This window comes from Lampris incognitus, chromosome 15 (assembly GCF_029633865.1).
Source record: "Lampris incognitus isolate fLamInc1 chromosome 15, fLamInc1.hap2, whole genome shotgun sequence".
Lineage (NCBI taxonomy): Eukaryota > Metazoa > Chordata > Actinopteri > Lampriformes > Lampridae > Lampris > Lampris incognitus.
The window spans coordinates 29,059,462-29,082,879 of record NC_079225.1 but is presented as its reverse complement, the minus strand read 5'-3'; the positions used below and the strand labels follow the sequence as shown (position 1 = coordinate 29,082,879).

The 23,418-nt window shown below is 43.4% G+C and overlaps 1 protein-coding gene across 1 annotated transcript in view; it reads right to left on the bottom strand.

The window, feature by feature from the left end:
* LOC130124836 (MAM domain-containing glycosylphosphatidylinositol anchor protein 2-like) overlaps positions 1 to 23,418 on the bottom strand; it is a 199,167-nt gene that overhangs the window by 48,966 nt on the left and 126,783 nt on the right. The window contains exon 12 of the mRNA XM_056294184.1: positions 9,801 to 9,978. Coding sequence (XP_056150159.1) covers positions 9,801 to 9,978 — 178 coding nt within the window. The remainder of the gene's footprint in view (positions 1 to 9,800; positions 9,979 to 23,418) is intronic.

The window sequence follows — 23,418 nt, the reverse complement described above, 5'->3', positions numbered from 1 at the left end:
ATTAAAACAGGATTAAAACCAAGTTCCGGAAAAAGGGTCATGTCTTTTTGGATGTTCTGCTCTCTTGTCATAGTCCCTCAGCATCTTCAGCTCCTCTTCAGACAGTTTTTAATCCATAGATTTAAAATGTCTCTTGTGTGGCGTGTAGATCTCATGTTGAGCAGCCTTGGTGTTGTTGAGTCCTGATTCTTCTGCAGCCACTATGCGCTATGGGATGATGTTCCTGGTGGAAACCAGTTTATGGGAAAGTCCTGGAGCGCGCTGATCTTGGACATACAGCCTGGCATACAGCCCCCCCCCCCCGCCCCAGTAGCCAGTGTACAAGGAAGCTGCAGGCTCCAACCTTTCACACTTAAAAATACACCAGGCTTTGAAAAGGGGATAAGATGTCAAATTTAAAAGAACTAACATCTGTTAAAAACAAATTAAAGTCCAGCCCAAGCTCCACTATCCTTCTCTAACTGATGCTGGTTAATTGTCTCCACATGACATCATCGGTCCCAGTAAGGTAATGTTGGATGAAATGCAACCTAACAGTTGCAATCCTGCTGCTCAAATGTATTATGCCCTGCCTCCATTCTTGTTTTGGTAAAGATAAAATGCTCTGAGATATCCAGTGGAGCTTATCCCAGAAAAAAAAAATCACCATTTAACAGTGTATGCTTTTACCAGCCTTGCAGGCGGCTTCAAACATACTCACCCGTGCCAAAGTGCAGAGGACACTAGGTTGTTAATAATTAGGACTCTGCTCCTATAGGACATTTTAGGTAGTAGCCACCTCCACTTTGCCAACCTCCTCTTCACTTTCTTCACTACGCCATCCCAATTTTTCTGCTCTGAGTGTTTGTCTCCTAGATAGACTCGTAAATACTTAGTCCATTTCTTTTTCAGCTGAGACCACCTGGTAATTTTCGCAGTCCAGTGGGCTAGGTCCCAACAGCTAGTGCATTACTCTTCTCCCTTTAGCAGCTGAAATTAGACCAAAATCTTTTACAATCCCCTCCATTTTTATGTCATCATGTTTATCCGTAAGAACAATAATGTCATCAGCATAAGCCAATAAACCATATCTTGTGTTATCCAAAGGAATTGAATCAAGTGCAACTGGACTTGGTTATATATCCGTGAAGACGTTTCGCCTCTCATCCAAGAGGCTTCATCAGTTTGTGCCTTTCTGACTAGACTGTCGTTGCTAAACATCGGAACACAAAAGAGCCATTGACATCAATAGCTCTGATAACGACTGTTGTTGCTAAACATCGGAACACAAAAGAGCCATTGACATCAATAGCTCCAATAACGACTCCAAAGAGGCTAAATATATCTTTGTAACAATGGTTTGATAGAGAGAATACAGCATCCCAGACATTGAGCAGCCCTGTCGGATCCCCCTGAAAATATTATAAGGATGACTTACGTAGATCCCCATTGATATTCAGTACACTCTCACTGCCCTGATACAAAACCTGGATCTTTGTAGCGAGACCAAACTTTTCCAAAACTTTCCATAATTATTGATGCTCAACGCTATCAAATGCTTTTTGCTGATCTAGCAAAACGAGACCAGTAGCTAAGGCCAATGAGCTAAAGATGTCCAAAAGATCCAGAATCAATTAAATATTGTCTAGGATGGACCTATCTGGCACACAGTACATCTGGTCTTGGTGGATGACTTCTGACATTACCTTCCTCAGCCTGTTGGCCAGCATTTTGGACAGGAGCTTGTAGTCCATGCAGAGCAGAGATACAGGGCACCAGTTTTTTTTATTTTTTTTTTATTTCATGGAGGTCCCCTTTTTTATGTAAAAGGGTTAAAACCACCCTCCTGCAGCTCAGAGGTAAAAACATGTCATAAAAGCTTTCATTAAAAACATTTAAAAGGTCTCCCCTGAGTTCCTCCCTGAAAGCCTTGTAAAACTCAGCAGGAAGACCATTGATGCCTGGGGCCCTGCCCGACTTAATGCTCTGCATTGCAGAGCTCCTCTGGAGCCAATGGCCCCTCCACCTCCATGTTGGTCTCTTTGGAGACCTGGGGCAGGTTGCTGCAGAATGATTTGAAAAAACCTTCATTTTCCACAGTCACTGCTGTAGAGCTCTTTATAGAACTAGACTGCACTTCCTCACTGTGTCCCTCAGCTCCTGTACGCTTGCCAAGTGCAGAGTGTGGATCTTCCTGATCTGCCCCTTTATTTTCTCCAGACTCAAAAAGAACTTGTCGATTAAAGTTTTAGTCTGAAAATGTGACCGGACTAGCGCCCCCTGTACCCTAGTGCCAAGTAGAGCTGCCAGAGAATTTTTTTTTTTTTTAGATTTGAGAGTCTTAATATGACCTTGATCTCCGGTGGACACTAATAAATCCCACATTTCCACTCTCTCCATCTCTAGCTCCTTCATAGACCTGGAGATGTCTCGTGTGACATTGGGAGTGTACTGATGATCGAGTTGGTTGATTTATTTTTTAACACAATCCCACTACTGTTTAAGAGAGGTAAAATCATGCGTCCTGGTTCTAAAATCATTCTAAACATTTTAAAAAAAATCAAAAAAATTATTATCACACAATACGGTTAAAATGCCAATATGCACTTTTGGGTTTTAAATTAACAAAAGCTCACACATAACCAAAGAATGATAGGTAAAAGTGACAGGCATCATTGTACACATCTTAAGAGTGCTAAAATTATGTTTAAAACAACAAAATTTCTCTATCTTGCCAATGAAATAAGATGGGCACATACATATGTGCCCATGTGTATTGTCTCTTGTCATTGTGCATTCTCCTCCAGACATCCACCAGCTCATGCACCTCCCTCAGTCCAGCCGTGGCTCTCTTGGGAGCAGAGTGAGGCTCAGTGTGGTTTCAGTCTAGACAGTCATTCTTTGTACAGGTAGAATCCCCTCCTAAAAACAAAACTCTTCTGGATAACAATAATTTAAGAAGTCCTTAAATTATCTAAAAGCAGTACTCACTCTGGGCCCTTGGTGAGAGCATACGCATTGATATAAACAACACTAAAACACTCAGACTTTTCCCTGACTATGAGGATTCTACCCTCACACATATGTTCAATGGTAAAAGACAAGGGGTTAAAATTCCTAGAATATAAAACTCCCACCCCCCACTAGTCGAGGTCATGTGGCTGAGAATGACTTTTCCACCCCCACTCCAGTCTGTCTCATCAAGGTCATCACTGTGTGTTTCTTGAATCAAAATAACAGCTAACTTCTTTAGTTTTAAAATTTCAAACAGGCATGCCCTCTTTCTAATATATCTTGCTCCATTAAGGTTAATAATTCCTACTCTGAAACCAGGGATTGTAAAAGAAGCAGAGAAGCCGAGAGCTGTCAGAAACCAGAAGCAGCACGGGGTCATGTCGTGTTATGTTGTATTATGTCGTGTCATTGTCATCACCATTGCTTAATTGTTTTACTTTAAGGAGAATTTTCTTTAGTCTGTAGATTCCCTGATCAATAAAACCTCCTCTCTCCTTGCTTTTTATTTGGCTAATGCTACAAATAGCTCTTTGTCCTCAAAGTAAGCTTCAATTTTTACACCCTTATGGTACTAATGAAATATTTTTTTTACAGAAAACAAAAAACCAGAAGCATCTGTAGTGTTACTCTTATTCCTGGGGCCTTGTCCCCAGGGATTTGGCTATCAATATCTGCAGGATCGTCCTTCATGCTAGAGTCAGAATTCATCTTTTTATTGTTTTTTTTTTGGTTCTTGCTCATCCTGTTATTTTTTCTAATCTCTGAACTACTGATGCTTTTATTCTTCCTCTTTAATCAAGGTGCGGTAAGAAAAGACTCCCCCTCCATCAAATCCTCACCCTCACAGCTGCCAGTCAGTACTGCTTTGGCCCTTCTCACCTGCACCATCTACCTGTCCCCCAGGCTCCCCTTGAACTCCTTCAGCACTGCCATTCAGTCCAGCCTTAGGGACTATATCAGCAGTTTCAGATGAAACTGGTGATGCTCCAGCAACTTCAGATGAAACTGGTGAGGCATCACCAGTTTCACCTGTCACCACTTCTTTCTGTCCTTCTGCCTCCCCACTCCCTGCTTCTCATTGCTGCTCTGCTGACTGTCTGCCTCAGCCTGTGACCCCTCTGTCCCTGCCTGGGCTGCTCTGCTCTACTCCCAGAGCCTTTTCCTGGGAGGCTCTGATTAGGTGGCCCTCCTCCCCACAGTCAAAGCACTTCATGGTGTACAAAGTGATTTACAAATAGCTATCAAAATCATCTACTCTGATTTTAAATCAAACGTTCAGATCCGCATCCCTGTTATTTAGGATCATCTGAACCTGTCCCCTGTGGGATACAACATGTTTCAAATCAGATGCTTTGCAGCCAGATGAAACCTTTTTAATACTAGATACTATTTTTCTGTGATTTGATAATTCTTTAAGCAGATATTCGTCACTGATAAACGGGGGGACACAAGACAGAGTCCCCCTTTTCGTTGCCGTAGTGAGAGGGGACATGGAGATGAACGCATGGTTCATGCCATCATGTTCACCTTTTCTAAGGAGTCTAAAAACAACAAGACAGCGCTGTTCATCCTGGCTGTTGACTTCACGCTGCCAGGACCCATGATCTGCGCCATGGCTTGCACACATTTCTCCACAGAACACGGGAAAGCAGCAGAGATCTTAATGCAGTGCTTCCGTGTCAACTTGGTGAAGTCCATCATCGCTACGGACTAATGCCAAACACCACACCACCCCCACCCCTGTGTCTACACACCACAACTGTTAATAAATAATACCCCTCACCAAAATATATTCAAAATCATAGAAAAGATAGAAAAAGTTTGAAAGTCACTCACTCTGTAGAGACCGCAACAAATGCTCACATGCTCTGCTCACTCAGTCACACCCCCATCCAGAGACAATTACACGAATCATTGCATTTCTAACTGCTTTTCCAGTTTGGTCACATAAAACATTCAATGGATTTCCCCACAACAGCCAAATTGCCAGGAGGGGGTCATGAGTGTGGAGAGAACAGGCTGCACATCCTTTCATACAAAACTTACCATAAGCTTTTATGTCACCAACTGTGGAAATCTCTGTTGTGTCTGAATACAGAATCCAAACAGTGGACTCCAGTACGGAGCAGCACTGCTGCAGCAAAATAGCCCACAGAAACAGGGAAAATCAACTGAGTCGTTGCAGAGAAATGTTCTAAACGACAACTTATAGCCTCAGGCCTGAAAAACGGATGCTGAGTTTTCAGACAAAACTCTATTCTTTTAGCCAGCTTCTCTCACTCCTTTTCCATTTCTTCCTCCCACGCCCCCCCCCCCCCACACACACACACAACTGCACCCAGCGCACTTGCTACGTTCCCCTGTTCCCTCCTTTCTCTACTTCTTTCAAGAACCTGGTTATGAAAATGTTTCATTGTCTATTATTTTACCTGCAGCTTCCCTAGGCTGACTCAAAGCGCCTCGGTCCAGATGAATGTGTCTGTTCGAGTAATATCTCTACCCGCTCTGATGAAATCAGGCTGAGTACAGAGCAGGCCCAGAGGCTACATTACTGCCGTGTGTGTACTCGCATGCATACACACTCTCTCTCTCTCTCACACACACACACACACACATATACAGGACACTCGCACACAGATAATTGCTTCCAACTTGGAAAACTTATTTGATAATAAAAAAGAATATAGGCTAAATTGAACCGGTAGACAATAGCGCTGCTTAATAACCTATCAAAGTGTCCTCAGCCCGGTCACTCACTCCAAATGAAAGAGTGCATCTCATAAATTTAAAGACTCGGCCTTCGGATAATTTTGTAACTGATGAAAACAAATGGTTAAACAACAAGTGTGAAAGGACCATATATATTTTTAAAGTGCCCCACACTGTTAAAACATGAGTGTAAAGGGCCCTCAAGCAAACCGCAAAAGCTTTAAAAACCTTCCTTTATTTTGTCCTGAATGCTAGGGCACTCTGCTTTCCCTACCGGTGGAAAAATGTAACACTTAAAATTTAATGATGAAATGTAATTTTGATCGTTCTAAAGAAAAAGAGTGCCCATGAACGGAGCCCTCTGAAAAGTTCTTTCACATTGAGTTGTGTTCTCGTCTCACCTTAGTCTTTTCGAAATGAGAAGGCAAAACAAACTGCGGCGAGATGCACGACGGCTTCCCTTTCAGATTGCCCCACTTGAGTGAAACACAAAGTCAGCTCACCGGCCGCCAAAGGACAGCAGTCCGCAGAGGCCATTGCAGACACAGACACTGACTTAATCTTGGCAGGGTCTGCTGCTGTATTACAAAACAGGATACAATTTGATGGCGGCAGCCAAGTGTCCTCGTAGCCGCCCTCCCATTTGTAGCCGCACTCACAAATTCCAGGCTCACCAGGATTCCCTCCATAATGTTTATGCGGAGTGGGGGGGTGTATAGGGGATGTAGACATGGGGTGGGAGGGTGGAGGTGTGCGGGGGGGGGTTGGGGATCTGGAGAGCTGCCACAAAGTTCTGAGAAAGCCCTTTGATGGTTTCCCAGCTTAGAAGATTAGAAGAAGCTACTTTAATGTCACTGTGCATACATAAAATGAAATTCATTCTCGGCATTTAACCCATCCTCTCTACACACACTCGAAACAGTGGGCAGCCGTGTACACTAGGAGCAGTGGGCGGCCGCAGTGCAGCACCAGGGTACCAACTCCGGTTTTTAGTCATCGCCTTGGTCAGGGGCGCAGACAGGAGTATTAACCGTAACATGCATGTCTTTTTGATGGTGGTGGGGGGTGGGGACTGGAGCACCCGGAGGAAACCTATGCCAACACGGGGAGAACATGCAAACTTCGCACAGAAAGAACCTGCGATGGCCAAGGGGTTCGAACCCAGGACCTTCTTGCTGTGAGGCAACAGTGCTAGCCACAGAGGTAGCTTGTGCCGTCGGTCAGAATGATAACAGTGTGCGTAAATGTATTTCTGCAATTTTACCCACACATCTCTCACTGACAGAGGTAACACAGGTGAGCTCACAAGCATGAGTCCTTAACTCAGATCGCTGCCTCCTCCTGTTAGGATGTGCACCTTTCACACATATGTGCAAGACCATGCACAGACACCCACATACACACACATCTTATGTGCTGTCAGCCTGTCTCCTGTCTCCCTGTTTGTTTGTGAAATGATAGGGAAAACAAATTGCTGAAAGATAGTGAGCTTTCAGTGGACTCTGCACGGAAAGGCTTTGCTGATGTTGGTGTAATAGAGAACTTTAACAGGACGAAGGCGTAGGCACGGAGGAAAACTGAACGCCCACTGACAAAACTGAATGGACTTCACAATGAGCTCCTAAAACACTGGCTATAGCAGGGGAAAGACAGGTCACCAGGAGCTAGAGGCTGCATTTCACGCATTAAAATGGGCTTTGACATCAGGGCAAACCACTTATATTTCACTATTTGAGTTGCACAAAGAACAATATAAAAACAAAAGCAAGATAGGAAATTAAATAAAAATGCATGTCACAATGTCGGTTGACAGGTAGCTTAGAGAGTCTTCCACCTCCGCAGTAAATCCTGCATCTTGGAGAGAATCGGGGAGAGGGACGTGTTGTGTGGAGCACCAAACAGATGCTGAGTTTGTCACTGCAGCAAAATTTAAGAAAGTGTCTTTGGGAGCTCAGTGACACAGCCATCTTTCATCCCACAGCTAGGGACAATATAAGCGCTTTTGTGTTTTCTCGCCAATTCGCAGCTAAGCTGCTACCATCGGCTTTTTGGTCCTTTCTTGTGTGTATCAGAATGATTGCTTTGCCTGTCGGGCAATGATGAGTAAACTCACTCAAACTCAGGATTCTTGAGGGTCCATGTGCTATATCATCACAATGACGGAGACCCTTTTTCCCCCCAAGGAGGGAGCCAACATAGAAGAAGACACAGACCAGTAACCATATTTTGCTCGCTCCACAACGGATTGCTCACGATGAATTACAATTAAACATATTCATCTGTGAAATTGTATTTTCAATTCACTCTGTTCACTCTCAAAGCTTTGTAGCTTAATGACAACTCTATACAGTCTATGCAGTTCTTCCCCTATGTGCAACCCTCTGGTGAAAGTGAAAGGAAGGCAATCATGGTGATGATCCTGTAAATGAATTTCACATGTCAGTCAGAGGCTCTTTCGGGACATGTGCTTGGAGCAGGGAAGATTCAGCCTGGGCCGACATTAGCCTGAAAGTGTGATGTTGGGACTTTGTGTGGGAGAACATAGCAGCCCTAGAGTGGTAATTAGTCCAGTCTCTGTTTGGGCAGGATATTCATACATCAGCAGCAGTCCTCTTTTCATTTATTCTATCACTTTGTTCCTCTCCTGCTTCCCCTTCTTCCCAGTCCCAACTAAGCTACCTCCATCTCTTCTTCTGTGTCCCTATTTGCCACTCTTTCTTTTTTATTTCACTTTGCTTCTTTTCATTCTGCTTCATTTCACTTCACCTCAATTCAAATCAGCTCAATTCAAATGAATTATATTTAAATCAGTTCAATTCATTTGAGGCTTTAATGAACCACTAGAATACCACAAGCTACTATCACAAAACCAACAGTAGAAAGTATCTCACTCTGTCTTTCTTATTCTCTTTCTTTCCCAATCCTGATGAGCTGCAGTAAAACTGAATTATTCACAAGTGCAGCAGCACAACTCAGGAAGGGAACAGCGGTCACTGATCGACAGAACCACAGTCAATTGGTTTGTTTCTCCAACACCTTATGCATCTGTTCACTGGCACTGGGAGCTGTAGTCTGTCTATTATGGATACTATCTATTGTGTTTCAGTGGGTGTGTGGTCCCTACGGGCTGTTGAGCTTACTTCAGGTTCCAAGCTGCTGTTTCATTCTGTCAAGAAATAACCTGTGTTTTGATGTAGCTTCACTAGCCTGGCCAGGTATGCACACCATCAACTGCAGTGGTGTCTTGCTGTCAGACCAGCAGCTACTAAATGGCCAATAACTATTGAATTTCTGTGACGCTCAGTGGCTATTGCAATCAAGCAAATGAAACAATATGTTGACAGCGAACATCGTTATTATCCTACATAGCAATGGTCCATTGCAATGTCACCTTACATTTGTTTGCGACACAGTGAGATTTTATTTCTGCAGTAGGGTGACGTGGGACTGGGTGAGGCCAAAGTGATTTTTAGCATTTGTTCAACATATCCAAAGCTGTATTTGCTATTTAAAAGTATATTCCAGTGGACAAAATATCTTGTTTGGTGACAAGACGCTAAAAATTATAGAAGTATTGGGGACATAGCTGATCTGGTTGGGTTCTGATACAGTACCAAGTAAACAAGGAACTGGTTCCGCATATATCTAGTTTATATGTCATGTTTATCTGTAGTGAGGAAGAATCATGAGTTGTAGTTTTAAGTAGTCAACCATTACTTCAGTCTAGGATAGTCTTACCTGACACAGGCAGTCAAAGCCAGAAATGAACAGATGATTCATCAGTTGATCAAACTACAACCACTTTAAAAACGGGGGTTTCGCAACACCGCTGACGTAATCTATCAGCTCTTGAAAGTTCAGACTTTTTCTAATGATTTCACTCCCTAACACAAAATACATCTACTGAGTATCACCTGTACGATTGCATACATCAGAGTCAGTCTTTGATACAGACCATAGTTCACCAATGATGCAAGGACACTCAGACTTTTTTTTCAGGGCCAAGTCAGGGTAGTACAAGCAATGCTGGCACATGGAGAGAGTTTAGGGATTGGTATCAAGGATGAGCAAACTATGAATTAATGTACGACACTCACCGCTGTAAGTGACAATGCGAATGGTGGAGTCGCCCTCTCCAAACCGTGTTATTGGGGTGAGCCGCACCTCATAGGACTCAGGCTTTATAAGTTCAGTCAGGTTGTGAGTGATGAGCTCCCCTTTATTGATGGTTCCCTCCACTGGGATCTCCTGCTCCCACCAGCGCTGCAACCCCGTCTAGACAGACAGGAAGATAGAGAACAGGTTCAGGTTATCATATTGCTTTTGCAGCCAATATGCAAACACACAGACATACAATCTGGCAGCCTACAGTGTTTTTCTCCACTTAAATCAACTCGGACCCGGGGCATTTACAGATGATAGTTTTACTTTGGCTGGGATGCTATTGAAAGAAAACAAATTGCTAATATGACCAAAGCAAATAGGGTTTTACAAATTGTTGTTGAATGTTTCATTTCAATTGAACTTTTCCATAGGCTTTTCCATGTAAAATATAACACAGCAGAAATAATTTTCCATATAGTATGTAAGCTGCTGACAGCTAGTTCCTCATTAGGCATGTTTATTTTCAAGGCAGATCCCAGCTTTAGCATTCAAAGGCTGTTACAAGCAAGTGACAGAGCCCTGCTCTCACATGAACATGAGAACATGAGAATATCTCATTAACTGAAACAAAAGCAAATTAAAGCTGCAAGCAATGATGAACGGGCCCTTGCACCTCATGAACGTCGGAGGGAGTGGCAGCTGTGGTAACGCTAGTGGAGGTTGGTTGACACTGATTTGAATGTTCTGGATTATCAGACATTCGTTGTGTACAGGTAAAATATTATTAACTGTGTGTAGTACGTGGTGCTGGAGAGGACATGTTGGAATTTGTGTATTCATTTGATGAATTATATGTCACTTAGGTTTCAGTTCCTGTTGCCTGTAAATAGTGTTATGAAGCAAAGCCTAGGTAACACATAGCTCATTCAATGCATACTGCAGGGTTATGTATTTCACACAGGAAATAATATTTTATTCAATCATGTAGTGTTGAATATGGGTACAGTTAGGGGCAATGTTTGGTTAGTGACTTAGTGCTAGAAAACATGCACTAAATTTACATTTTGTTGCTGCATATCAAATATAGAGCATAGACTTTAACTTTCATGTGAATCAAAGGAAGTTTGTAACATAAGATTTGACTTCCTGTTGTCAGTAGGCAGTGCTCACAATTGTGTCATTAATGCAGAGGTCGCCTGACATGCATATGTGTTTTCATGAATATCAGACGTTGGATGAAGGAGTTACATATCACTTCCTGTGCCCACTATTTGACACTAGAGAACACCCACTAATAATACGTCATGTTGCTGTACATCATTCACAGACCACACTATGTAAATTTCATGTAAATCAAACAACGTTTGTCACATAAGATTAACTATATGTTGCCAGTAGGTGACGCTACACAAGTGTGTCATTAATGTAATGTAATACTATACTAATACTAATATTAATGTGTCAATGTAGCAAAATTTAGTGGCGGTTGCCTGACATGCCTGTACATTTTCATGAATATTGAATGTCGCACAAAGGAGTTAAATATCACTTCCTGTGTCCACTATGAGGCACTACAGAACACCCAATAATTATATGTCAGTTGCTGTTTATCATGTGTAGACTACACCATGTCAATTTCATGTAAATCGGCTGTTTGTCACATAAGGCTGACTTCCTGTTGTCAGTAGGTGGCACTATGCTTATGACTCCGTATTGGCAAGTAGATGCCTTCAGGCCTGGACTCTTATCCAGCAAGTGAAACATGGGGCCAGAATGGACAGGTTAAGTGATGTAACAGTTTCCTCTTTCATGGTGACACATGCAAATGTTCTGCATGGTCATGGCGACATCATTCCATGAAAACTCAAGAGCTTCACAACTGTGAAGTTTTTCAAATTTGAAATGGATCTGGTTAACCTGCTAGGCAGAGATCGTAAAAGTACAGGACCTGTAACTTCATGTTGCCAGTAGGTGGCGTTACAAATGACTCAATATTGACATATACACTCACTGGCCACTTTATTAGGTACACCTTGCTAGTACCGGGTTGGACCCCCTTTTGCCTTCAGAACTGCCTTAATCCTTCGTGGCATAGATTCAACAAGGTACTGGAAACATTCCTCAAAGAGTTTGGTCCATATTGACATGATAGCATCACGGAGTTGCTGCAGATTTGTCGGCTGCACATCCATGATGCGAATCTCCCGGTCCACCACATCCCAAAGGTGCTCTATTGGATTGAGATCTGGTGACTGTGGAGGCCATTTGAGTACAGTGAACTCATTGTCATGTTCAAGAAACCAGTCTGAGATGATTCGAGCTTTATGACATGGCGCGTTATCCTGCTGGAAGTAGCCATCAGAAGATGGGAACACTGTGGTCATAAAGGGATGGACATGGTCAGCAACAATACTCAGGTAGGCTGTGGCGTTGACACAATGCTCCATTGGTACTAAGGGGCCCAAAGTGTGCCAAGAAAATATCCCCCACACCATTACACCACCACCACCAGCCTGAACCGTTGATACAAGGCAGGATGGATCCATGCTTTCATGCTGTTGACGCCAAATTCTGACCCTACCATCCGAATGTTGCAGCAGAAATCGAGACTGATCAGACCAGGCAACGTTTTTCCAATCTTCTATTGTCCAATTTTGGTGAGCCTGTGCGAATTGTAGCCTCAGTTTCCTGTTCTTAGCTGACAGGAGTGGCACCCGGTGTGGTCTTCTGCTGCTGTAGCCCATCTGCCTCAAGGTTCGATGTGTTGTGCATTCAGAGATGCTCTTCTGCATACCTCGGTTGTAATGAGTGGTTATTTGAGTTACTGTTGCCTTTCTATCAGCTCGAATCAGTCTGGCCATTCTCGTCTGACCTCTGGCATCAACAAGGCATTTTCGCTCACAGAACTGCCGCTCACTGGATATTTTCTCTTTTTCGGACCATTCTCTGTAAACCCTAGAGATGGTTGTGCTTGAAAATCCCAGTAGATCAGCAGTTTCTGAAATACTCAGACCAGCCCGTCTGGCACCAACAACCATGCCATGTTCAAAGTCACTTAAATCACCTTTCTTCCCCATTCTGATGCCTGGTTTGAACTGCAGCAGATCGTCTTGACCATGTCTACATGCCTAAATGCATTGAGTTGCTGCCATGTGATTGGCTGATTAGAAATTTGCGTTAACGAGCAGTTGGACAGGTGTGCCTAATAAAGTGGCCGGTGAGTGTAGATGTGTTCAGGACTGGACTCTTATCAAGCATGAAAAATCTGGGGCAGACTGGACAATGTCGAGTAACAACAATTTACTGTTTCATGGCAAAACATACAAATTGACCAGCACGCCACGTCAAAGGCGTTCCATGAAAACTCAAAAGCTTTGCTATTTAGCATCACAACGCCCCCCCCTTTTTTTCTCCCCCAATTGTACTTGGCCAATTACCCTGCTCTTCACATTCAGCTTCCCACCCACAGACACGGCCAACTGTGTCTGTAGAGATGCCCAACCAAGCCGGAGGTAACACGGGGATTCAAACGCTGACCCCCGTGTTGGTAGGCAACGGAATCACAATGGTTTTAAGATGTCACAGATCAGATTTTAAGTCACTGGTTAATGCTCTAGGAGTTTGTTAAAGTACAACACCTGGAAATGGCAAAAATTGTGCAAAAATTGCACAGTAAATTCAAAATGGCTGACTTCCTGTTGGACTTAGGATATGGCTCCAAGAGGCTTTTTTGTAGGTCTGGAGATGTTACATCTGCCTACCAAATTTTGTATATCTACATCAATTTTAAACATGGGGGCTTTGACTTTGAAAATTGTTAGGGGCCGCTATCGAGCCAATTTGCCCCCTCCAATCCCAAGACCCATATCAAATCAAAATCAGATATCAACTTCTGACACACGTGCAAAGTTTTGTGGGTTTTCAAGCACCCTTAGCACATAAAAAAGGGGTTTGAATATGGAAGAAGAAGAATAATCCCTAAAAATATAACTGGGCCTTCGCACCACTTGGTGCTCAGGCCCTAAAAATGCACCAACATTTAACAATAACATTTAACATATGTGGTTTTAATTGAAAAAAAAAACAAAAAAAAAAAAACCGATGTGTGATTAAAAAAAATTTAAAAAAAAAACAACAACAACTTTGACATCCTAATTCCTTTTTTCCAACCGAAGCATGCATTATCCAGTTATGTGGCTAACAGTAGGAACGACACCTTCTTCTGCCCTATACAGGACCACCTCTTTCTTTCTGCAGTTTTCACCTGAGTAATCATATTCCACGATGTACGTATAACCATCCCTTAATGCAGAGACATTGAATCCCAAAGTGAATTTCCAGTCTGGTCTTTACAGAACGTGCAACATTTGAATAAACTGACTTTTAGGGTGACATCTCGGGTATCACTTGGAAAAGCGAGTTTGTGGCTTTCAAGTGGCGTGATCCAACAATGCTCTTCATGCAACTGATATGAAATCCACTGAAACAAAAGGATGGGTTCCTCCATTCACTGAGAGCAATAAGGAGGAAAGTAGGCAGCATTTTATCCTCGAGGATCAGTCGAGGAAAAGAGACACTAAAAGGCTACAAACAGCTTCTGTATCACAATAAGTGAATATGTCTGTCTGTGTGAACATAAAACGAAAAAAAGATGAGTTATGCCACCAGCTAGAGTGAGATAGGCAGAGAAAGAGAGAGAGAGAGAGAGAGAGAGACAGATAGTCCATGGGCCAGAGCCCAAAATTTCCTATTTCGGTACACTCAAGGTGGCAAAACTTACTTATAATTTTTGAAAGGATCCATGTCTGTAGATGATATTTTGGTATGATAACCATTCCTGAGTGGCAGCTGTATCACAGTTATCAGCTCATGAAGTTAACCACCCCCTAAAGTAAATTGCATTTTAGACGCTGGTGCATATCCTGGTTTAGCCTCATGGTCAGGACATTTTTCAATGTTCTATAATATTGTCTTTGGTATCATTTTAAAGGGGACCTTCTTAGCTTTCATTCAAGCCCTGTTGTGGATATTTCTCACAAATATAGAGGTCACTTGAGCTCTTCAACCCGTCAATAACACACATCTTTCTGCAATGTTCGCCTAAACTATATACTTTCTTTTAGCCCTGTGGCATCTAGGAATATCAGGGACACAAAACACAAAAACTGGAATACTCACAGGACTGTAAAGATTCAGGAAATGTATAATATACCCATACTATTTCATTGTGTGAGGTGATTGTGAACCTTAAATGAGAAGGGCATTATTACTAAGAAACTAACTAGACCAAAGCCAGTTAGTCCATGGGTCAGACTAGATATCGATATCACCCAAGGTGACACAACTTCACTGGTGCCATTTTATTTGGTACACTAACAGAAGTAAAATAATACATGATAACCTTTCCAAATGAGCAGCCATTTCATTTTTCTTTCAGGAAACCTGTTTCTGTGCCTCTCACGATTGTGTATTTGCCCAGATTTTTACAAATATAGCATTTCAACACCCCTGGTACTGATTAGCCTAGCTTAAACTCTGGGACAGTTCTTAGTTGGCCAACAACCAAGGATAACCAGTACTGTGTACTTCCATTCATTGTGCTAAGCTAGGCTAACGTGCAGCCAGATAGCTTTCTACTAAACACATATAGAGGAAACTGGTATCTATCTTCTTGTCTCACTCTGGAGAAGATTGTAAGCTAATTTCCCATAATGTTAGCATGTTCTTTTAATGTATACGTTAATATGATTAGTTAAAGTGGCTACGAGGAACTTTCATCTTGTGTTGATTTTAGCGGCCTCATGTGGACAAAATACAGCTGTTGCATAGCAACTAGGTAATGTATCTATTTGTGGCTATGTAAGATAAATAATGGTAATATGACGCTGGTGAAGCAAAGTAAACTTTGTTTTAGTAGTGTTCATACACCTAAGTTACATGTATTTGTTTGTATGTGGCAGGTGAAAACTGACTGAATATGGCCACTGGTGAACAAGCAAGTTTTTACCCAATACCAAAGCGCCCACGGGTGGAGTGCATTATCCACTGTTCTGATGATACAGATAAGCTGGTTTCACTACAAAGTGTCGACTCATGGAGAACTCTGCTCAGGGCAGCTCAGATACGAAATCATGCACCAGTTTTGAAACTGGCAAAAGACATTCCTGAGGGACAGATTCCAGCAATCTACTACCACAGAAAGTGTCGCAGTATCTTCACTATGAAGCAAATTCTTGATGGCCTCCTTGCAAAAGAAAAGAGAAGTTGTGTCTCTGCTGAAGAGAAACAATCTAAGAGAGTAGCTCGACATGCTCCAAGTACATCTAGGACTTATGATGCAGAGTGCATATTTTGTCAGAAAAACAGCAAATATTCCAAGAGACAGAATACGAGAGAAGTACTGGTGCAGTGTCAAGAACTGCGAGCTGATGCAAAGATCAGGAGTGCAGCCACAAAGAAAAGGGACAGCAGAATCCTTGCCATTGTGAGTAGAGACCTTGTAGCAGCTGAAGGGCACTACCACAGGTCATGCTATAGACTTTACACCAAAGAAGAGGTTTCCAAAGGAGAGGTTGCCAGCAATGAAGATGATGATGCTGCAGCCCAGTATGAAGCTGCTGTGAATAAGGCATACAATGAGCTGTTCCTCTTCATCAGGATGGAGCTTTTTGGCAATCCTCAAGTGATGACAATGACTGATCTCTCTTCTAGACTGGTAGCTTCAATGAACTCCCAAGGCATTGCCCAAGTCAAGGAATCAACCAAGAAGCACATAAGGCGAAACCTGGAGAGTGAGTTTGCTGGAGCCTTGCAGATATTCCCTGATGAGAAAGGAAAATTCCTCCTCTATCCTGATAACTTGTCCATGAGGGAACTTGCCAAAGAAAATCAGTCTCTCAAAAGGGAGCTGCAGACCCTGAAAAGTGTCAGTGCACAAGATGTTATAGCCAAAGCAGCCATCAAATTGAGAGCAGACATTAAAAGTCAAGATGTTCCTCAAACCTGGCCGCCTGAAGTCAAACCAGAAGCAGAATGTCCTACCATTCCAGAGTCGCTCATTATCTTCCTGTACTCTCTACTCACAGGCTCAAATGATCCTGATCATGCATCCCAGAGAGTGCAGTGCCTTCTGCAGTCATTTGGCCATGACATAGTATATGCAGTGACATGTGGAAATACCAAGCCTTCCAAGCACATTGTTCTGCCATTCAGTGTCAAATCGTTGACAGGAAATGTAGAGTTGATAAACATCCTCAACCGACTTGGTCACAGTGTGTCCTATTCACAGATGGAAGAGATCAACACTGCCCTGTGTCTCCAGAAACTCTCATCATCAGGGAGTGGCATTGCCCTTCCAGCTAACATCCATCCTGGCATATTCACAACTTTAGCCTGGGACAATATCGACCGTCTTGAAGAAAATGTCAGTGGTGAGGGAACATCTCCAGAGTCAATGGGATTGCTGTGCAAGCAAAGCCAGTCAACCCACTTCCTGTCCAACCCATGCCCACTGTTCCCAAAACAAAGAAGAGAAGCATTGATGGACCCCCACCAATGTTACCAACTTACAATGCTGGACAACGGGTAGGGCCACCACAAAGCAAAAAGTCAGATGCCGATACTGCAGCCAATACTAAGCTTGCCAGAGAGAAAAACCTTCTTTGGGTCCTAGCACGCATGTCACAACAAGAAGAACAGTCAGTCAGCAGCTGGACAGGCTTCAACATCCTGACTCGAGGAGAGATGACGGTCATCCCCGACAATATAGGCTATCTGCCTACCATCAATGCTCCAGCGACACAAATGTCTACTGTCAACGAGGTGCTTAACCAGTCACTGAGCATCATGCAGTGCTTAGGCCTGAGGAAGATTGTCTGTGTCTTTGACCAAGCCCTGTATGCAAAGGCTGTCGAGATCACATGGAAACACCATGACAAGTTCCATGATATCATCGTTAGGCTTGGGGTATTCCACACCATCTGCACACTGCTGGCAATAATAGGAAAGTGTTTCTAAGATGCTGGACTCAAAGACCTCTGCATTGAGTCTGGCATGATTGCAGAAGGCTCAATTGCTGGTGTTATGGATGGCCGCAAGTACAACAGGGCAGTGCGACTACACAAGCTCCTGTATGAGGCTCTCATGCGACTGACCTTGAATGGTTTCCTGTCCTGGTTGGAAGAAACTCACAGGAATGACATGGTTCACCTGAATGAGACACTGAAGACCATTGACAGCCTTGGGAAAGAAGTCTCACAACATGCTTTGAAGGAGGTCCTCGAGAACAGCTCTTGTACACGCATCATGGATCTATTTGAAGTCTACCGTGAGTTCCTTAGAGGTGGAAACGGCAGCCTCTCGAACTTCTGGATGTCCTATTTGGACATGGTTGAAATCTTGTTGGGGCTCATCCGAGCATCCAGAGAGGGAGACTGGATGCTACACTTGGCTAGCATTCGAGCAATGATCCCATGGTGCTTTGCTTATGACAGGATGAATTATGCATGCTACCTCCCCTACTACTACGCCCAGATGTCTGAGCTGCCCATCGCACACCCAGATGTGTACACAGAATTCATGGAAGGAGGCTTCTCAGTCCAACTGGGCTCCACCAATCCCTTTGGCCGAATCCCTGTTGACCAAGCTATAGAAGAAACGGTGAACAAAGACACCCAAACAGCTGGAGGGACAAAGGGATTCAGCTTGAAGCCAGGAGCTGTGACCAAATATTATCTCACAGCTGAGTATAGAAGCATGTACCTCAGACAGCTGAGAGACCTGACAGGTCAAGGCAGGTGCAAATGGTCTCATCCAGATCTACAGAGTCCAAGGATCAAGAGAGATGAAGCAGATGTCCAGTCTCTCATGGACCTTATGGAGAATAACTGGCTCAATCCTATGTCCCCTGATGAGATTGATTTGATTAGCCTCTCCACTGGCAACATGGCTCCACCTGATGTGACCATAGATCTCTTGAGAGCTCTTGAGAAAGGAGAAGAGGCCTACCAAGCATTCCAGCAAACAAGGTTAGATGCAGACCCACCACCTGTGAAATTCCACGACAAGATGACCAAGCAAAGTCTGAAAACATTCTCCAATGTCAGCACAAAACAAGCTCATGGAAAGAAAGCACAGGATGTGGTTCTGAAGGCAGATAGAAACCTTTTCAGTCACATGATCCTGGTGGCTGAAAGCAGGAAGGTGAATCTGAAGGATGTCCTTGCCTACCCATTGGGCCCACTACCATGGGCACTGGCAAATGCTGATGGGTCCTTACGAAAAACAAACAAGGCTGCACTTGCCAGAGAGCTTGAAAAGAATGTATCTCCTGCAGAAGACATCCCAATCCCATCTACTTCCATCATTGATGGGATGAGCCTGGTCCAAAAAATGAATGGCAACAACAAAACCTTTGCACAGGTGGCAGAGTCAGCCTTGACCCAGGTCCTCCATGAGGGAGCACAGAGTGGGAGGATTGATGTTGTTTTTGATGTCTATCACCAGACTTCAATAAAAGATGCTGAACGACTGAACCGGGGTGGAGACATCACTCTCCAGTACAAGAATCTTGCAGGGGGACACCACGTCCAGCAGTGGAGAAAACTTCTGTGCAGTTCCTCCAACAAGACCAGTCTCATCAAGTTTCTGGTGGAAGAGTGGAAACTCCCACGATACAGAGCTATGCTGCATGGCAAGGTGTTGTACATGACCTGTGAGGAAATCTGCTACAAGTTGACAGAAGATGGGTGTGAGGAAGCAGCAGAACTGCACTCCACACATGAAGAAGCTGACACCCGTCTGCTCCTGCATGCATTGGATGCAGCAAATGCGGGCTCAAAGTCAGTTATCATCACAGCTGAGGACACTGATGTCATGGTGCTTTGTCTTGGCTTCCAGAAGGACATCACCTGTCCCATCTACCAGAAGTGTGGGACTCAGAACCGCACACGGTTTGTCGACATCAACAAACTGGCAAGTTCACTTGGAGACAGCATCTGTGACAGCCTAATTGGCTTACATGCCTTCACAGGCTGCGACACTGTCAGTGCATTCGCTGGTCGAGGGAAGCTGAATGCCCGGAAGATAGTGAGAAAGCACACTTCCTGCCAAGAGACTTTTAGTCAACTGGGACAGACATGGAATGTGAGTGATGAGCTGTTCCAGAAAATTGAGCAGTTCACCTGTCGGATGTATGTTGCTAATAGCAGCACTGCTGAGGTGAACAAACTGCGTTACCAGCTCTTCTGCACCAAAAGGGGAGAGGTTGAGTCCAGCCAGCTGCCACCATGTAGAGACTGTCTCTTTATGCATGTTCAACGAGCCAACTATCAGGCAGCAATATGGAAGTGCTGTCTGCAGGCTAACCCTGTGGTGCCAAGCCCTACTGAGTATGGATGGACAGACGATGAAGGCAAGCTGGCCATTTACTGGATGCGCTCCCCACCTGCACCAGATGTGGTCTTGGAAATGCTAACATGCAAGTGTGTGCATTCATGCAAAATGCCAAGCTGCATGTGCCTGTCAAATGGACTTCCATGCACAGACATGTGCAGGTTACAGACCTGCAGTAACCAAAAACAGCAGGATGGTCCAGAACTGGACTTTGAACTTGGGGAGTCAGATCATGAGAGAAACGAGCAGTTTGATGAATGACAGTGTGATGATTCTGATGGTATTACTGTGGTAGTAGTCTATTGATGCACAGGATGTTGATTCTGGACTTGGTTACCCAGAGCTTGATAACAATAATGTAACCATATTCACATATACCCATTACCCTACCCATTACCATTACATATACCCACTAATGATATGGGATTACATGTATCATTGACTAAGTATATATAAATGTCAATGTTGTTTAAAATATTAAAATAGTTCATTACCTCACTATGGTATTCCTTTTTATCATGTATTTTGATTGTGTATTTAAACAAATGTATAGAGACCATTTTGTGACCTAACTGGCTTTGGTCTAGTTCTCATTTAAGGCTCACAATAACCTCACACAATGAAATAGTATGGGTATATTATACATTTTCTGAATCTTTACAGTCCTGTGAGTATTCCAGTTTTTGTGTTTTGTGTCCCTGATATTCCTAGATGCCACAGGGCTAAAAGAAAGTATATAGTTTAGGCGAAAATTGCAGAAAGATGTGTGTTATTGACGGGTTGAAGAGCTCAAGTGACCTCTATATTTGTGAGAAATATCCACAACAGGGCTTGAATGAAAGCTAAGAAGGTCCCCTTTAAAATGATACCAAAGACAATATTATAGAACATTGAAAAATGTCCTGACCATGAGGCTAAACCAGGATATGCACCAGCGTCTAAAATGCAATTTAGTTTAGCGGGTGGTTAACTTCATGAGCTGATAACTGTGATACAGCTGCCACTCAGGAATGGTTATCATACCAAAATATCATCTACAGACATGGATCCTTTCAAAAATTATAAGTAAGTTTTGCCACCTTGAGTGTACCGAAATATCGTCTGGCCCATGGACTGAGAGAGAGAGAGAGAGAGAGAGAGAGAGAGAGAGAGAGAGAGAGAGAGAGAGAGAGAGAGAGAGAGAGAGAGAGAGAGAGAGAGAGAGAGAGAGAGAGAGGGAGGATTAGAGTAAAAACAGTGTGACAGCAAAAAAGCACAGTCAATATACGTGAGGACAGTACCAATTAAGTAATTACCTAGGGTCTGGATGGTCGGCAATTACAGAATGTGAGCTGCCATCACAATTAGTTCACAGGTAAACAGAGTGTTTCGTCTGCCAGTGATAACGGCATGTGATGCACTTGTCTCCAACTAGCCTTTTAAATTTCAACTTTGCTCCCGAGAACAAAAGGCATGCTACTTAATTGGAATGAATTACATAGTATTTTTATTTGAGGCGTGTGTATGGGTGTGCGTGTATGTGCGTGAGTGTGCATGTGCTTGTGAGTGTGTGTGTGTGTGTGTGTGTGTGTGTGTGTGTGACCATCCATCTGTGTGTATATGCAGAGACAGGGGTAGAAGTATCATTCTTGGCTCAGCAAATATTGCCTCAATTTTCAAAGGAGCATAGGGGTAGTCAACGATTCCATATTTTCCACATGAAGAAAGAATTGTCTTGAAAATAGCAAATTAAGTCAAATTTGTATCATTCATTAGACAGACAATAAACTTTTCAAACAGGTTTTGAAACATACACTTTGGATTTTTTTGCACCTTTGTTTTCAAACCCATTGACGTTGACTGAACCCCCTCTTCTGTAACTCGAATAAGTTCTCCATTTACATACCATTACCCACTTTTCACATTCATTCTCCACTTCCCCACATGAAGATACATCACATTTAATTTCATCTGATCGACGCAACAGTTCATAGGCTTCCCATGACAACTTAAAAAAAGAAGAAGAAGGGCAGAGCTTTGATCAAAGTGCGAGAGTCAGGTGAACGTAGGACTAATCAAAGTGGCAATATAAGTTAGGACAGCCCTGATCCAGATTGCCCGAATGTAATTAGTCTGGCTTCTATTGATCTGCCTGTATCTAACCACACTCTCTGACTTGACAGATCAATTGAGAACGAGGCAAGAGGAGGGCGAGGAAGAGGATGAAGAGGAGGAAAAGAGAGAGGGAAGTTGTGGGGGAAAGCAAGTTGTTGGAGGCAAAGGCAAGTGGATGGAAGACATGGTGAATTTATCCTCTCAGGTTTAATGCAGGCTGCAGAGTGAAAGCTTGTCTGTAAGTTAGCTAGCTACAGTATGAAGACAAGGGCAAGCGACAGGCCTTTCCATTGCACCAGTGACAGGTGAAGTGATTTGTGCTTTGTGATGTTCGCCTTCACATGCCTTTCAGCGAGCGCTTCATTCCCCCCTTCAGCCAGACTGTCTTTCACAGGGGCGGTGGACGATAACACAAAGCAATCCATTATGGAGGCATAAGGTCTACCGGCTCTCAGTATTAATTCAGAGGCAGCAAGGGAAAATGATAATGATTCTCAGGGAATGGTACAGGAGCTGCGGCGGCTGGATCTATAAATAGCATGGAGTGGCGTGGTCCACGTGTCCGAGCTTTCATTACTGCACCACCGTTTCACAGTCAGTCCGGGGGTATTCCAGCATTTATTTATTTACGAAAGGAGCCTCTCCTCCCACTCATTTTCCCCTCTCTTCCTCCCTTCCTCTCGGCTCTCTCTCATTCATGGTCCACCTCCACCTTGCCAAGAGAGATAAGGAACCTAAGAATTAATCAACACGAATACTAGAAACTGAGATTCAATCAATCACAGAGGATAAAAAAAAAAGATACCAATCTAAAACATAGAGTAGATTCGACGGAAAGGTTTGTGAATTTTCTCCTACAGCACGGAAGATTGGTGGTGGTGTCAAGAAGGCAGGAAATAATGGGCACACCGTGCACTCTCCTGCAATATCAAGGAAAGAAGGTGGAAAGAAATTCACTCCTTCAAACACCGATTTACTGCTAGGAGGGCTGGAAATTCAGAAAAATCAAATGATTAGGGATGCATCCTATCAAAACCAAATAAGAGAAAAAAATCTTAATTTAATTGCTGATTTACTGTGGTTCTGTTTTAGCACAGACACAGACTTAATCTGTGAAACTGGGCG